Raw genomic sequence first — 16,372 nt, forward strand, 5'->3', positions numbered from 1 at the left:
CTTCAGTTCTGGCTCTTTGTGCATCACTTTCTCCCCACCCCTGGGGAGGGTCTTTACAATGGTGGGGGTATGGGGTGAGAAGAGTCTCTGGAAGAGGGTATTTCTTTTAGCTTTGTGTTTTCCCTTAGAAACAGGAGGTTTGTTTAAAACTGTTTTCATTGCTCTCACTGCCTTGACTTTGCCTCATAGGAAGAGAAGAAGCGGAAACGGGAAAAGGAACACTGTGACACAGAGGGAGAGGCCGATGACTTTGATCCTGGGAAGAAGGTAGAGGTAGAGCCGCCCCCTGATCGGCCAGTCCGAGCGTGCCGGACGCAGCCAGGCAAGTGCTGGCATTTTCAAAGACTTTTTTTTGTACCGTTGGAGCTTGTTACTGTGAAGCAGCAGTTATTGTGTCTTTTAGCTTTTCGGGAGAAGCACAGAATGAAGGAACAGTATTTTCTCTTCCAAGGCCTCACGTGATATATAACTGGATCTGAGGTTCTTGCCATCATCTTTGAACTTCTAGAGCAAGGTTTGGCCAACTGCTTCTCCTGGTCTTTTTCTTTAAGCCCACGAGCTAAGAAGCTTATCATAGATGGGAGGAGGGTAGTGTTTCAAGGACTCCAGAAACACTGGGAGCTGTGCTAACTCCACCAAAGGAGAGCTTCTGGAACACTTTGACCTGTGTGTGGTCACTTCCCTCAGAGGCTTCCAAATGGTCAGGAGGTTTGCTCTTCAGGCAATTCTTTTCTTGCCTGTGGAGGTAGAAAGTATTGTATTGTAATCATGGTGGGCTGCTACCTTGTTGCTACTTCTCTAGCAGTACCCTCCCATGATTGAGTCATTGTCACAGTTAACAGGTAGGACTTGGAACTGCTGAGCATGTTGGGGAGAAGAGAAGGTCAGGTGCAAACAACATTTCATGAAATGAATGTCTGCAAAGTTAGTATAATCACTGGTAATTGTTAGCTTAATATAACTTACCTCCTGGAGGTCATACATTGGGCACTCCCGCCACCCCCCCCCCCAGCATTATACCTGAAGAGTTAGTGATCACATGATGCTGTCTTGATCACTCTGAAGAGTGTCACTGTTAGGGACCTGCTGGTGTGCATTCCTGTTGTGCTTCATACTTGGTTTCTCAGTGGAGAATTGCATTTAGAAACCAAAATCCAGGTGCTGGGTGTAGCCTTCTGTGATCAGAGCTAGGAAAGTCCACTACATATGTACAGCTTCTAGAGGGAACCTAAACTGACATCTGTGTTTACATTCACCAAAAATTATGTTTTCACTTGTGTGCTCAGAGGCGTAGCTAAGAACTGCAGGGCTGACAGTAACCCCTGTGCAGTGTGTATTCTTATCCCTGTTTTACACTTGAACAGGCATATCCAGAAATTTTGGACTCTTAAGTGAAATGGTAGTTGGTGAATGCATCAATTTCTATATCCAAAGCCTTTGTTCTTTTTTTCATACCATATCTGGAATATACCAGACCCACTGGTGACAGGGATTGGAAATAGATTGATGACTAATAATTACGTGTTGTTGGTTTAAGGGATATCAGCACAAGGGTTTGGGGACTGATGTGCGGGTGCCCTTTACACCCAGCTGAACGTGGTGGGGGCCAACGCTGGCTTTGGTTTATCTTTGTATCCAGTTCTTATTTGAGCCCTCCTATGAAAATGCTTTGGAACTCAAAACAAGTAAGTACGTACTGTGAAATTGGAGCGCTCCAGTGAAGTGATATCAAAATCTTTTTGTTCAATTTTATTTTTTTACTTTTTAAATCAGCTGAAAACGAGAGCACGCCTATTCAGCAACTACTAGAGCATTTCCTCCGCCAGCTCCAGAGGTAAAGAGTGTTTCTAAAGAGCTTTTATTTGAGGGCATTTGGGTTCTTCTCTCTGAGGTGTACTTGCCTCCACCACCGTCACTGTGTCCTCACTGGTAACGCCCAGTTGGATGGTGTGAGCAAGCACCATTCAAGAGCAGAGCAGGGAGGGCTCTGTCAATGTTGGGAGTCAGAGAGCTATGATGTAGATGTCATGGTTGCAGCCAGGATGCTAGTCATGGAAATTTTAGTGCATCCAAAAACACCTATCACAGTTTTAAAGGGCAAAAATTTTATTTTTTATATTTAAGAAACAAACTTTGGTCAATTAAATTTTTATGGTGAAGGGTTTTGTATCATTCAGAAATTTAGGTTTTAGCGGTTTCCAATTTAAATAAAGGTGTTTTTGTTTTCAGAAAAGATCCTCATGGATTTTTTGCTTTTCCTGTTACGGATGCAATCGCTCCAGGATACTCAATGATAATAAAACATCCAATGGATTTTGGCACGATGAAAGACAAAATTGTGGCTAATGAATACAAGTCAGTCACAGAATTTAAGGTAAATTAATTTCAGTTCCTAAAATAATTGTTAGGGAGCTCTGCATTAGTTTATGTCCAGTAAACACTTCATTCATCTTAGGTCATTTCCACTTGCAAGTTTTCACAGGTGTTTCTGTGTTTGGGTTGATGTTTCACAAATACAGCATCAAGGAAATGGGTTGGTTGTAAATTTCTCTGTATTTTGGTCTAGAGCAGCAATTTTCAACCTTTTTTATCACATGTCCCCCATAAATGAATTACTGTAATTCTCTATTTTTGCTGATCTGACCAAAAAAAACCAAAAGGCATAATTTTGATTCATTCACACAGGATGGCTGTTGTGTTGGCTGTTATAGTTGTTTTTATTTTGACAGTCTTAAGGAAAAGAGATCAGTGCCCCTGACTAAATAGTCAGGTATTTAGTTGCGTGAGTTTATGAGTTGCATGTTTTAAAAATTTTTTCAGCACGCTGATGAGCTTCTCATGGCACACCAGTTGAAAATTGCTGGTCTAGAAGCTGGCCCACATGTTACATGCTATTTGAAGTGCATTTCTGTTTTGTTGTTGTTAAGTCATGGTGCTGGCATAAATGAGACATGTTAGGTCAAGCAAGGTTGTATCTTATTTGGCCTGGTTCCAGAATGGGCATTTTTAAAAATACAATTTTTCTCAATACTCAGTTTTATCTTGTAATAACTGGGAGTTTGGGGTTTTTTTTTAGAACAATAAATTCTTGCCCTGGCTGGTGTGGCTCAGTGGATTGAGTGCCGGCCTGCAAACCAAAGGGTCACTGGTTCCATTTCCAGTCAGCGCACGTCCCTGGGTTGTGAGCCAGGTTCCCAGTTGGGGGCATGCAAGAGGCAACCACACATTGATGTTTCTCTCCCTCTCTTTCTTCTTCCCTTCCCCTCTCTAAAAATAAATTTTAAAAAAATAGAATAATAAATCTCTTAAGTCCCCCGAGTATTTAGCTCTAAACTCTCTCCTTAGTACTGGCTGTGAGAGGTAGAAATTGTTGATTGGCTCCAAAACCCTGGGGGGAAATCAAAACAAATGCTTGACAACATTGGCAGTAATGTCATTCAGGAGACACATTAGGCTTCTTTCTCAGGTCTGTTAATTTCTGGAAAACTTGGCTTTTCTGTATTTACTAGAGATGTTACTGAAAGGATTTGCTGACCTGCAGAAACAGCATGCCAAATTAGAAGGGGAGTAGGAGAAAGGAAAAAATTTCACAGGAGGATATAGTAATGCTCCAGAGGGCAAATGGTAACAGTAATCCATGCCTTACAATCCTCTGCGTTTTCTAACTGTGGCCCCAATTTCGTCTCTTGCCCAGTGACAAAGCCAAGGTGTGAGCAGTGTTCACCCCATCTCTTGTCCTCAAGAGAATGGTTTTAAAAAAAATAAAATTATATAGGTTTCAGGTGTACATTTCAATAATACATTATCTGTATGTAGTATTGTGTGTTTATGCCAAGTCAAGCCTCCTTCCATGTACCATTTATCCCTCCATACCCTCTTCTACCCCCCTCCCCCGACCCCTCTTTCCCTTGGGTAATCATCATATTGTTGTCTGTGCCTATGAGTTTATGAGTTGTTTGTTTGTTTGTTTAATCCCTTTACCTTTTTCACCCAGCCCCACAAAGCCCCTCTCCCGTGATGGCTGTCAGTCTCTTCTCTATCTGTGAGTCTGTTTCTATTTTGGTAGTTTATTTTATTCATTAGATTCCACATATGATTGAAATCATATGGCACTTGTCTTACGGACCTGGAAAGCATTATGCTAAGTGAAGTAAGCCAGTCAGAGAAACACAAGTCAAGAGAGTGTGCTGAACCCAGCACAGTTGGCACCTGTGATGGATGGGGGCTTCATAGCCTCAGTCCCAGCCTTGGGAACACTGCCACAGTGACTTGGTAAGGTCCTCAGCACACGTTCTGTTGGTGTGTGGCTTCAGTGGTCATTGTCCATCCTCACATCTAATTCACCTGTGACAGCTGTGTGCTAAATAATTGGGTTGTGATGTTAAAATACTGATGTTTCAAATAACTTTTAATATAAATTATTTGATGTTTTCTTATTTTAGTTCTCTTTTAATAGCACTAGAATAACTGTAGACAAAATTTTAAATTCCATGGAAAAATCCCAGAGACAGAGCACCTGACCGTGCCCACCTCTCAGTTCATCCCTGGACTTTTACTTAACTTAGTTGTTGGTCCTTGCTCCTATTTACATCTGAGTTCTTCTTAAAGAGAAAGGAGAGGGTAGGAGACAGGAATGATGCACAGGGAGCCATCATCTTCCTTTCATGAAATGTACATATTATGCTCAAAAAGTACAGACTTTGTTCTGTGCAAATAGAGATCAATGAACAGTTATGAAAATTTCTCTGAAAGAGTTTTGAAGTTATTTTTATGCAGAGAGCCAAATTTAATTGTTTTCCATTTAATTTTCAGTACTTCGTTTTGGCTTTTACAGGAATCCAAACTCTTTGCTGCTGTCTGTGTGATGTTTCAAACTTGATGAATTTTTTTCTCTTTTTTTTTTTTTCAGGCAGATTTCAAACTGATGTGTGACAATGCAATGACATACAACAGGCCAGACACAGTGTACTACAAGTTAGCTAAGAAGATCCTTCACGCAGGCTTTAAGATGATGAGCAAAGTAAGAAAGCCACTAACACCGAGGAGCCACAGAAACGAGAGCTCTCCTCTACGTTGTTTATGCCTAAACAGAAACTCACCCACAGTGAATGACATGTTTCCATCTTCCTGTCACTGGCCACGGCATGGACCCCTCCGCTCTAGGGTAGACGCCCAGGCTGCCCTTCCCATCCATGTCCCTCTCCTCCAGGCACTCCTCTTTCTCTTCTTGCTCCTGCCCTAGCTGTAATGTCTCCTTCAGGGTGGGTAGGGTTCGGATCTGTTGATCTCAAGTCTGGACTTTGACTTTCTCACTGGATTGCAGCCAGCCTTTTGGGTATGTTTTGTGTGGCTGCCTCACTGAATCCAGCCAGGACATCCTGACCATCCTGCGTGGCTTCAGCGGTCTGTCATACGAGCCAGGTTGCATGTGCCACATGTCTAGGACCACTGCCTTTTCCCTGATAAGCCTATAGGTGAGGTGCAGCCCTGTGCCCTCTGTCTGGCCTGTTCACCTCTGCCGGCTCTGAGTGCTCACCAGCTAATTTGCTGCACCCTTTGGTGCTGACCCCACAACCACCTCCTGTTGCACCGCATGGAAGATTAGCTGTTAGGCCAGGTGAGGTTGTGGCCATCCCCATCCCATCCCATCGTCATGGCGCCTTGGCTGTGAGGGAGAGGTAAAGTCGTGCTGCTCTGTCCTTTCTGATTCTAGGAGCGGCTGTTAGCTTTGAAGCGCAGCATGTCGTTTATGCAGGACATGGATTTTTCTCAGCAGGCAGCTCTTCTGGGCAATGAAGACACAGCTGTTGAGGAACCTGTTCCGGAAGTTGTACCTGTACAAGTAGAAACTACCAAGAAATCCAAAAGGCCGAGTAGAGAAGTCATCAGGTAAAGAGAAGTGCGCTTGCCTGTGGACTCAGACACTCACCTTGGGTAGGTGGGTGCTCCCCGGGGACAGCAGGTTAGGGACACCGGCCTGTGTTCTGCCAGTGTCTCTGGAGTAGCTTAGGGATGGGCTGCTTGTGCAGATTGGTGGGAGGAACACAGCTCCTCACAAGCTTAGATCTGTTTTTCAGAAGGATGTGACCATCCTTCCCTGCCCACCTTGAGAGTGAGGCGACCATACTCTGTGGGTAATGAATGTCACTCTTACTAGTGGAAGGTGGCAGAAGATCGTGAGACCCCACAGTCACTTCTGTGGGAAGTGGTAGTTGCTGTATGACCCATGCTCTTTCTATGTGGGTGCAGTACCATCTTACAGCCAGCACAACTTGTCCTGAAGGAGAGCAGTGCACACTAATGGACACAGGAGGCGTAAGGGCTGCGACAGCCCTTTCTGCATGCACACATGATCTGTCCCAGGTGGGCACAGTGAGCTCATCTGGTCAGCCCTGTAGCAGGTCCACTGCTCTTCGCTGTTCCCACATGTGTCCTATTTGTGAATATTTTTTTGCCCTTTACTCCCAAGAAACGTTATGTGCAGAACACACGCTGGTAACCTGGGCTTGCCTGTCCCAGGATCAGGGAACAAGACTGTCACGTTGGGCAGGTAGCATACATGGCAACATGCATTTCTTACCACACTCCGAGCTTCCTGCTCCTGTAGCTGCAAACACTGGACCAGAGGAGAGGAAGGGCCTTCCCATTGGCTCAGCATCCCCAGGCAGGGCTTGTTCCCATGACTCCATGGAGGGGGTCCCATCCACTTGTTTCTAGAACCTACCCCAGCAGAGGCTGCCTCCCTTGGATGCTGCACCTAGCACCTCTCCTAGCACATGAAAGAAGAACTTCATGTGGAACCTGAGGCTGACCTGCTAAAGTCTTGGAGTATCCCTTGGGCCTTGCAGTGGGGGCAGCTCGTCAGTGCAGTGAGCAGCCTTGTGCGCCTAACCCTGACTAGCCTTCAGCTCCTCAACCCTCCACAGGATTTTTGCCGCTTTTTCTAATGGTACCTTGAATGACACTTTAACCAATGATGCTTCTGTCATGTGATGTTTCTTCTGTTCCTAAAGCAACTGAAATATGTAACTGAGACATGAAAAATATGGAAAATTTACTTGGTTTACACTTATTTATTCTTCATCTTAATGAAAGGGTCTTATTTTACTTTCGTTAGAAGTAAAGGAAAGAGAGCAAAAGTGCTCTTTGTGTCACTCCTGCTGGGTATTTGTGTGACTCTGGGAGCACTGGGAACTGACCACTGTGGGACAGGAGTGAAGTGGTTACATTGCCTCCTGGTGACTTCTGCAGTGTTTCTGCCTTGTAGCTGCATGTTTGAGCCAGAAGGAAACGCTTGCAGCCTGACTGACAGCACAGCAGAAGAACACGTACTGGCCTTGGTGGAGCATGCGGCTGATGAGGCTCGGGACAGGATCAACCGACTCCTTCCAGGCAGCAAGGTAGTGCTCCCTGACTAGTGGTGTATTTTCTGTCAGGACAATGGCACAGCCCTCAGAATCAAGTTAATGTCAAGATGTTACAAGTGTCTAGTCTGAGCTCTGTTGCCGTCATGGGGTGCCTTTGTCACTGGAGGGTCCAGCTCAGGAGTGCATGCTCTAGTCAGGGTCAGCTCCTTGTCTGCACTGGCCATTGTAGCTACTGACCCCACCTCCTGGGAGGTAAGGGGTCCTCTAGGGACAGATACCTGTGTCAGGACTATGCTGATCTCCATCACTCGATAGAGGCCGAGCCCACCAGGCTTCTGTGCTGCAGGTTAATTTTTTTCCCTGTGTACTCACGTGTTTGTGTACTGCTGCAGTCACTAGTGTGTCTGACCCAGTTACAGCTTGTGGGAGGGAGCCCATCCAGTGGGCTGCTGGTCGTCAGGAGGAGGTCACTCCATCCTTTGAGCATCTCCTCCTCTGACACAAGAAGATATTCTAGGTCAGCACACATCCAGTAGAAAGAGTGCAAGTCACGTATGCAGCTTTAAACTTCTCAGTCATGCTAATAGCGACACAGGTGAAATTCTAATGTATTTTATTGGATCTGAAACATCCAAAATCATGTTTAAACATACAGTCTGAACTGGAACTTTACAGTTTTTTCATACTAAGTCTACGAAATTCAGATTGTAAAGAATTTTGAAATATTTTGAGTATTTTGGGTTACATAGACTTTGTTATGATTAATTTTATCTATTTCTTTTTACTTATTTTTAACATGCCTGCTAGAAAGTTTGAGGTTCCCTGTGTGGCTTACGTTGTCATTCTGTGGGACTTGCTAGTCTTCACCCCTATTGTACTTTAGCCATGGAATTTCTCCAAGGAGCCCTGGTTCCTTAGTGGAGAATGGTGTTCAGAAACCCAGACCTGGGCCCTGTGTGTGGCCCTCAGTGGACAGAGCTAGGAAAGGCCATTACATATGTATGGCTTCTAAGGAACCTAGACTGACATCTGTGTTTACATTCACCAAAAACCAAGTTTTTGTACTGAACCTCTGATGCCATCTAGTATCACCAAGCCTGTTCTACTTTCCTCCCTTTCAATTTTGTAATTCCACAGTGAGAAACCTGACTTCTCTTACCCTTAATACACTTATGTGATCAAGGATAACCAATCTCCTATCCCCTATGCCCTACCTACCCTGCTTGGGTCCTGGTTTCCCTTGCAGGCTTGCTCCTCCCACTCAGATGTTTGGTCCCTCCACTTGGGCACCAGCACCTAGATAGGTGGGCACCCTCCTACACCTCCTCCCCACACACACCGACACACATGTGCCTTCTCTTCCTCATTCTCTTCATGGCCTGCAGAGGAGGACTTGGTTTTGTTTGGTGGTTGGTTTTTAAATGGAAATAGTTCCCATGTGCTTTAGAGATGGAGCCTGTGAACTATTTGTCAGTAATATGTTTGTTGGCCAGTGCCGTGTTCTAACTCATTTTATTGAGGCTTCTGACCTACTGTAAAAAGTTATTTCTAGGTAAAGTGTTTTTGTTTCAAAAGCTCTTTTTTAGAAGATGTTATGAGGAGCTTTTCTAAGAAGTTCTTTCATTTGCTCTCGTGTGCACATTGTTTGCGGTGGGTCTTAAACTCCAAGGAAAGGTATGAGAGGAGCCACTTGTCGTCACTCATGGAGAAACGAGTGACCTTTGTGGCCATTCAGGATTCTCCAAACTAGGCCATATTCCTAGGCCTTTATTTTGTTGGAGATTCAGTAGGAATCTCAACTGTAGAAACTAAGGGCTGTCACTTTAGCAGGGAGTGTGCACTCAGGCGTGCTTCCTTGCAGATGGGCTATCTGAAGAAGAGCGGAGATGGGAACCTGCTCTACAGCGTGGTCAACACGGCTGAGCCAGACGCTGACGGTGGGTGGCCCCTCTCGGCTCAGTGTCCTTTTTAGTCTTCATGCTGTTCTGCTAACCTCTTTTTCTATTCAGTGGTTTTAAAACCTTTTAACCTGTTTGTCATGTCTGTTTTCACTGGAGTGTGTGACACCGGTGGTAAAGTGTAGATGAGAAGCCCTGGTCAAGTTCCCACTCCTCCACACCCGCCTCATCACAACACTTGTGCAATAAGTGGACTGAGACTGGTCATCCAGTGGGGGTGGGGGTGCTGGCCAGACCATTTCTGACCAAGGGTCCCTGGGACAGCTAGCAGGACTGCAGTTGCACACCCGCAGAGCTGCAGGCTTGGGGCTGGACATCCTGATACTCTCATGAGGATTTACTCAGAAGTTCAACAGTGGCTCCTCTGACAGAAACCAGTGCCCAACTTGGCTCTACTCTTAAAGCTTGAAAGAAGTAACTCAGCTGAAACACGAGTTTTAGAAAAACCCCAGTTGATAATTACATCAAGGAAGATCTTGATGGAGGCATAAGTACTGGGAGGTTTTGTGGTCTTAGCAAGCATTTTTATTTTAGCAAGTATTTTTATACTTTTCCATCTCCTTGAAAAAGATTTCAAAGGCTTGTCCTTTGAAGAAAAGCAAACTCCGGAACTAAATATGCACGCATGCCCACACGCCCAGAAAAGGAAAACACTTCTCTTGGCCTTGCGCACATGGATGCAGTATAACCCCCATGGGCCTGACATGCCTGGTGGCCTTATTTCTCTTAGCCCTTGACATGCAGGTTTATTTAGTATTCTCTGACATGTACAGAATATAAATTCTGATCAGTTTCTTTGCTGTTTAGCCAGAATGAATCATACTCTTTTTCATAAGAGAATAGACAAGTTGATCGGCAACTTAGAAAGAGAACATGAGGTGGCGATTCCGATTGGTGATTTGAAGAACCCTGCTCTTTAGCATAAGAAATGTGCAGTTGGAAGGTGTACAAAGGTGGGGGTTCTACTGTTGCTATTAGAATCTGTACAGCATGTCTTAGAGGCGGTGAGTGGTCAGCGTGACAATGTTACGTTCCCAGTGTCATGGTCAGAGTGTTGAAGATTTTCCATTATGTTGACTTTGGGGTAATCATAAAGTGAAATTAAAGTGTAGTTAAGGTTTGAGAATGATAGTTGGCTTTTGCGAATTTGATTTCAGATGGTCTTTACAGAGACCCTCCAGGCCCTCTCTCCCACACATAGCTACTATGAGGTGAAGAGAATGCTGGAGGTGCTGTGTGGGACAGGGGGACCCGTTCATGAGCTCACAGCCCTTATCTTGTTGCAGAGGAGGAGACCCACCCGGTGGACCTGAGCTCACTCTCCAGCAAGCTGCTCCCTGGCTTCAGCTTCACCACACTGGGCTTCAAAGACGAGAGAAGGAGCAAAGGTGAGTGTGCAGGGACTAATGTGCAGGGAGTGTGGGGAGGAGCACACAGGTCAGTGAGTCACCGCAAAGGAGTCCCCAGTTCCTCCTCCAAGATCTTCCTGACTTAACCTGTTTTTAGAAATGTATACAGATTCTGAATTTGAAACCAATAATAAAATTAAGACCATATGAATGACAAGAATAAAAATGACATTGGGCAAGTTCCTGCTTTGCCATCTGCTCTTTCCTGATAGATGGGTCTCAGTCCTGCATTTCATGAAATTCTTAGATGGACTGCCACTTTCTGCTGTGATAGCTGGGAGCCAGGTCATGGTGATCTAGTAGTGGACGTTTAATTTCCTCCAACAAACTCACAGTGTATTCATTTGGAAGGGGTGATGATGCCTGCAGCTGAGAAAGGGGCTGTTCGTGACTTTCTGGAGAGAATTAGGGAGGGTATGGGTACATTGGCTGCATTTGTATTTGTGGTCGGCTTTCTGGTTTATTTTGGACTGTCTGTTAGTATGTGTAGCTGTTTTGTTCCCAGGGGCCATTTTGATTGTCACACTGGGGTGCTACTGGCATTTAGTTGGGAGAGGCCCACATTGCTGCTTCACACCCTTCTGTGCCCAGGACACAGTCCTCCTGGCCCCTGACGTCATTCATGCAGGGGTGACAGCACGTACTCCCTTCAGGGCAGTGACCCTCTGATTCCCTTTATATCCCCTCAGCATGAGCTGACCTCTGTAGGCGCGTTTCCCAGCGATGTCTGGCACGGGACAGGAGCCGGCACTGGGAAGCCCTTCTGCTTTTCACACTCACTCCCTTATAGAACACTGAACCATTCTCTGCAGCCATTGGCCACAGACATAAAACAAGGATGATGAAGTGATCTGCTAGTTATGCCCCAAAACTTCTACTAATTCAGCTGTAGTCACTAGTTTAGCCAGAATTTCATAGAGAAGAAAGGGTGCCATTGGTGGGGGATGCATTGCGCAAGAGTATGGGTGAGAAACACACAAGGAGACCGGTTGACTTCAGCTTGTGCCAGATGTAATTTGGGTGTAAATCTGATGTTTCTTATGTTTTCCCTTTTTTTTCCACTCTTAGTCACTTTACTCTCAAGTGCCAGTACTGCACTTTCAATGCATAATAATTCTGTGTTTGGAGACTTGAAATCGGATGAAATGGAGCTTCTGTATTCTGCCTATGGAGATGAGACAGGAGTGCAGTGTGCGCTCAGGTAAGCTATGCGCAGAGATGCAGGCAGGCCTCTTGCTTGCTCTGTGACAGGAGCCGTTTTCCTACTGAGCAGTTACATCATAGCCTATTTGTGAAGGAGACAGCCACTGGCAGCAGATTCAGATAGCAGAAATCTCCAAGTTATTTTCAGTAAACTCTTGTGGTCTACTGTAGGCTGGTTGTGAATTTTGGGTAACTCAATCACAATTTTTTATTTAAATAATTTTTTTTTCAATTACAGTTGACATACAGTACTATATTGGTTTTAGGTATACACCCCATTGATTTAGACATTATACCACCTACTAAATGGTCATCCCAATAAATCTCATATCCATTCGACACCATATATAGTTATTAGAATATTACTGTCTATATTACCTATACGGTACTTGACAGCCCCATGACTCTCTGTTACACCAATTTATACTTCTTAATCCCTTCACCTTTTACATCCAGCTCCTCAACCCTCATCCCATCTGACAGCCATCAAAGTGTTCTCTGTATCAATGAGTCTGTTTCTGTTCTGCTTGTATGTTTGTTTTGTAGATTTAATTATTGATAGATATGTATGTATTCCTATTTTATTGTTTTTTTTTTCCTTATGTCTTTTTAAAGAAGACCCTTTAACATTTCTTATAATACAGGTTTGATGGTGATGAACTCTTTTAGCTTTTCCTTGTCTAGGAAGCTCTTTATATGTTCTTTGATTCTAAGTGATAGTTTTGCTGGGTAGAGTAACCTTGGTTGTAGGTTCTTGTTTTTCATCACTTTGAGTATTTCTTGCCAGTCCCTTCTGGCCTGTGAAGTTTCTGTTTTGAAGTCAGCTGACAGTCTTACAGGAGCTCCCTTGTGGGTAACTAACTGCTTTTCTCTTGCTGTTTTTAAGATTTTCTGTCTCTAACCTTTTGCATTTTATTTATGATGTATCTTGGTGTGGGCCTTTTTGGGTTCATATCGTTTGGGACTCTGCGCTTCCTATGACTTGTATATTTCCCTCACCAGGTTAGGGAAGTTTTCTGTCATTTTTTTACATAGGTTTTCAATTTCTTTCTCGCTCTCTTCACCTGGCACCCCCCCCAAATGAGAATATTGGTACACTTGAAGTTGTCCCAGAGATTTCTTATACTATCCTTACTTTTTAAATTCCCTTTTCTTATTGCTGTTCTGATGGGATATTTTTTGCTTCGTTATATTCCAAATTGCTATTTTGATTCTCAGCCTCATTTACTCCACTGTTGATTCCCTGTAAATTATTCATTTCAGTTAGCATATCTTTCATTGCTGACTAATTCTTTATGGTTTCCGTGTCCTTTTTTTATGCTGTTGAAGTTCTCTCCAAGTTCATATACTCTTCCCTTAAGTTCATTCTTATAACCATTGTTTTGAACTTTGTAGATTCGTTGTCTCGATTGGTTAGTACTTTCTCTGGAGTTTTGTCTTATTCTTTCATTTGACACATATTTCTTTGTCTTCTCATTTTGGTTACTTCCCTGTGTTTGTTTCTATGTATTAGGTAGAGCTGCTACATCTCCTAGGCTTGGTAGAGTGCCCTAATATAGTAGGTGTCTTGTAGGGTCCAGTGGCACAGCCTCCCTGTCTTCCTGAGCTGGACTCGCCACCCCTTTTCCCTACCTCTGCCCTGGCTCTGTTCATGCTGCTATTATCGTTGAGCCTCTATTGTTGTTTGCTTGAAAATGGGAGGGATTTAGCCCCAGGCCAGTCGGCTTCAAGGATTGTCTGTGACCACCATGGAGGTTCAGCTGCACAGGGGCCTACCCCATGGAGCAGGACTTACTTCAGCAGGGCTCTGGTGCCCACTAAGCCTGCTCCTTGAGTGTGTTGCTTGTGGATATGATTGAGTGGTGCTTTGATGTGGTCTGAAGCTGTCCGCCAGGTACACTGGCTCAAGTGCCTTCCAGGAGGTGCAGGCCAAGCTCTGCCAGCATTTGTGTTCTGTCCGGAGCTGTGTTCTGTGGACGGCTGTTACTAAAGCATGGAGGTGCCCAGGAGAGGCCAAGCTGCGGATCAGGGCTGGCTGCCACTACTGCTGGGCCTGGAACCACTTAGTGAGGGGTACGGGGTACACCAAGCCCAGATCCTGCTTGTTTGAGAGATTTAAGGAAAATCTGAAGCATGAGCCAAGACAGGCCATTCATAATGGAAAACCACTGGAAACAGCTTGGGCTGGCTCAAAAGCTGGTGAGGTAGGGTCTCAGGGAAACACCAGGGTGGGGCAAACAATGAAAGCCAGGTTGATGAAGACTCAGTTATGGTGCCCGATTGCCAGTTCTGTGGGCAAAGGGCTCAGAAAAGGAACTATGGCCTCTGCCAACACTTCTGTACAGGGGAAAGCTGCACCTCTAACTCTCGCCCTTATGCTAAACAGTTGATTTCCTCTCCGTATGTCCCTGGTGCCTTTCAAGGTGCTGCCCCAGTGCTGGAACTCAGAGTGCATCTGACTAAGTCTGTGCACAGGCCTTTTTAAGAGGAACTGCCTAGGACTCCAAAAGCTCTCATTCTCACTCAGCCACAATCTCCACTGGTTCTTAGAGCCAGAACTGTATGGGGACTTTTCTTCCTGGCACTGGAACCCTGAGCTGGAGGGCCTGGTGTGGGGCTGGTTTCCCTTGCCCCTTAGGGGTGACATCCTGCAGCCAAGGTATCCCCCCTGATTTTTATCCAGCACATGTAGGTGTGGAAGCAGCCCATTCTGTGTCTCTACTCCTCCTATCATTCTCAATGTTGCTTCTCTATATCTGTAGTTATAAGACTTCCGTTTAGCTAGATTTCAGGTGCTTCTGAATGATGGTTTTCTGTGGTTCGGTTGTATTTTTGATATGATATTGAGAGGCTGCAGGTACTGCATTTACCTACGCCACCATCTGGATTGGAAGCTGTAAATGTTGGGCTGTACAGGGTTTTGAAATAACTAAGTTTTGCAAAGATTGAGATACGAAAATGCAAGCAACCAACTTGTCCTAAATGTCATATACACACATATTATTCTGGGCTCCAGCTGAGGGAGAGCAGGATGGATGAGAGTTGTGTAAGGTGAGTCTGGGGTTTGTGGCTCTGGGGAAAGAGTTGAAGGGACAGTTGCCAGGATCCCTGTGCTGAGTCACTCCCCATACTGCAGACACCTTCTTTCTTGGCTAGAGCACTCCCCTTCATGTGGCATCAGCCTGGGTGGGGTGTTCAGTCACAATTTTAAGGAGGTGATGCTCCAGACTGTAGCTCAAAAAAGTATTTGTGTGTGTGTCTAACCACCTGTGTATGTTTAATAAGACTTTTTATTACAATTGTATTCAGATGTGTTCTTAGTAGCAGTATTAGTCAGCTTGGGCTGTGTAACAAGCCCCATAGACAGAGCAGTAAACAACTAACACTTACTGTCTCCCAGTCCTTGAGGTTGCAAGTCTGAGATGCAGGTATCAGCAGGGCTGCTTTCTCCTGAGGACTTTCTGTGTTGTCTTGTCCATCTGTGTGTGTGTAATATTAACATAAGAGATGTACTGCTTTGTTTCTATAAAACTGTTTTTGTGTGTATTTGTTTTATGTGGTGAAGTAAAAGTTGGTCACTCTTGTAGAATTTTAGTAATTTTCTATGGGGAAAATAATTTTGCTAGCCTCTAAGAAATGGAATCTTTCCATGTTAAATCTTTGTTTTATTCTGAAAAGAAACAGAATATATGGCAAATATTTTAAAAATCAGTCTCTAATATACTAAAGGAATACCTAGCCCAGGTTTTTTGTGAGACCAAAAAACCCCCCAAAAAGTGGAAAACCAAGGAGGAAATTCCTTACAAGAGAGGATGGTATCACAAGTTGGTTACCTTCCCCTTTACTCCTGTTTTCCCTGGCAGTGTGCTCACAGCTCTTCATGTACACCAGTCACCTTTTTTTCAGGTAGCACCATGTAGCTGGACGGCACTTGTCTTCCCCAAGTGCATGCTCCTGAAACGCATACAGATTCTGTGTGCCATGCAGTGACAGTCACAGTGCACAAGCAGTCCACGAAGGGAGGCAGATGGGTCTTGGCCTCAGTATCAGGGCCCCTTCCTACTGGACTCCTCATGCCACCTTCCTCAGACACTTTGTCCTAGGGCCCTTCCAGACCACACTGAGTCTTCTGGCCAGTCCCTGTTTCCTTCTCAACTGTCAGTGTGGTGGTTTATCATAGAATGTTCCTGGCAGAGACTTTGGTGGTGCTGCTTCCAGACCAGCAGCCCCCCTTACTCTGTGTGAAGGCCTTTGAAGTCTGGACAGCTCTTTTGAGTCTTTGCCCGGCTTTGATGCTAGGACCATGGGTTTTCCATTTTCTGCCTCCTTTTAAATTTTTTAGTTAGTTTTATTTTGGTTTTTAAAGCATTCATGTGGCCCAAAAATCGAAACTAAGGTGTCCTTGGAGAGCCTGGCTCCCACAGCTGCTCCCTCC

General features: G+C 44.8%; 1 protein-coding gene across 3 annotated transcripts in view; it reads left to right on the forward strand.

The window, feature by feature from the left end:
• Positions 1-16,372, forward strand: part of BRD9 (bromodomain containing 9) — a 29,110-nt gene that overhangs the window by 1,220 nt on the left and 11,518 nt on the right. The window contains exons 3-11 of one of the 3 annotated variants that reach the window (XM_054578358.1): positions 190-322; positions 1,774-1,834; positions 2,230-2,374; positions 4,910-5,020; positions 5,714-5,889; positions 7,268-7,400; positions 9,229-9,304; positions 10,612-10,713; positions 11,803-11,935. In XM_054578358.1, the coding sequence (XP_054434333.1) occupies positions 190-322; positions 1,774-1,834; positions 2,230-2,374; positions 4,910-5,020; positions 5,714-5,889; positions 7,268-7,400; positions 9,229-9,304; positions 10,612-10,713; positions 11,803-11,935 (1,070 nt within the window). The remainder of the gene's footprint in view (positions 1-189; positions 323-1,773; positions 1,835-2,229; positions 2,375-4,909; positions 5,021-5,713; positions 5,890-7,267; positions 7,401-9,228; positions 9,305-10,611; positions 10,714-11,802; positions 11,936-16,372) is intronic. The other 2 variants (XM_054578359.1, XM_054578360.1) reach the window with 2 other exon arrangements.

Source organism: Pteronotus mesoamericanus, unplaced genomic scaffold (assembly GCF_021234165.1).
Source record: "Pteronotus mesoamericanus isolate MK-2021 breed Mesoamerican mustached bat unplaced genomic scaffold, CSHL_Meso_final contig_50, whole genome shotgun sequence".
Lineage (NCBI taxonomy): Eukaryota > Metazoa > Chordata > Mammalia > Chiroptera > Mormoopidae > Pteronotus > Pteronotus mesoamericanus.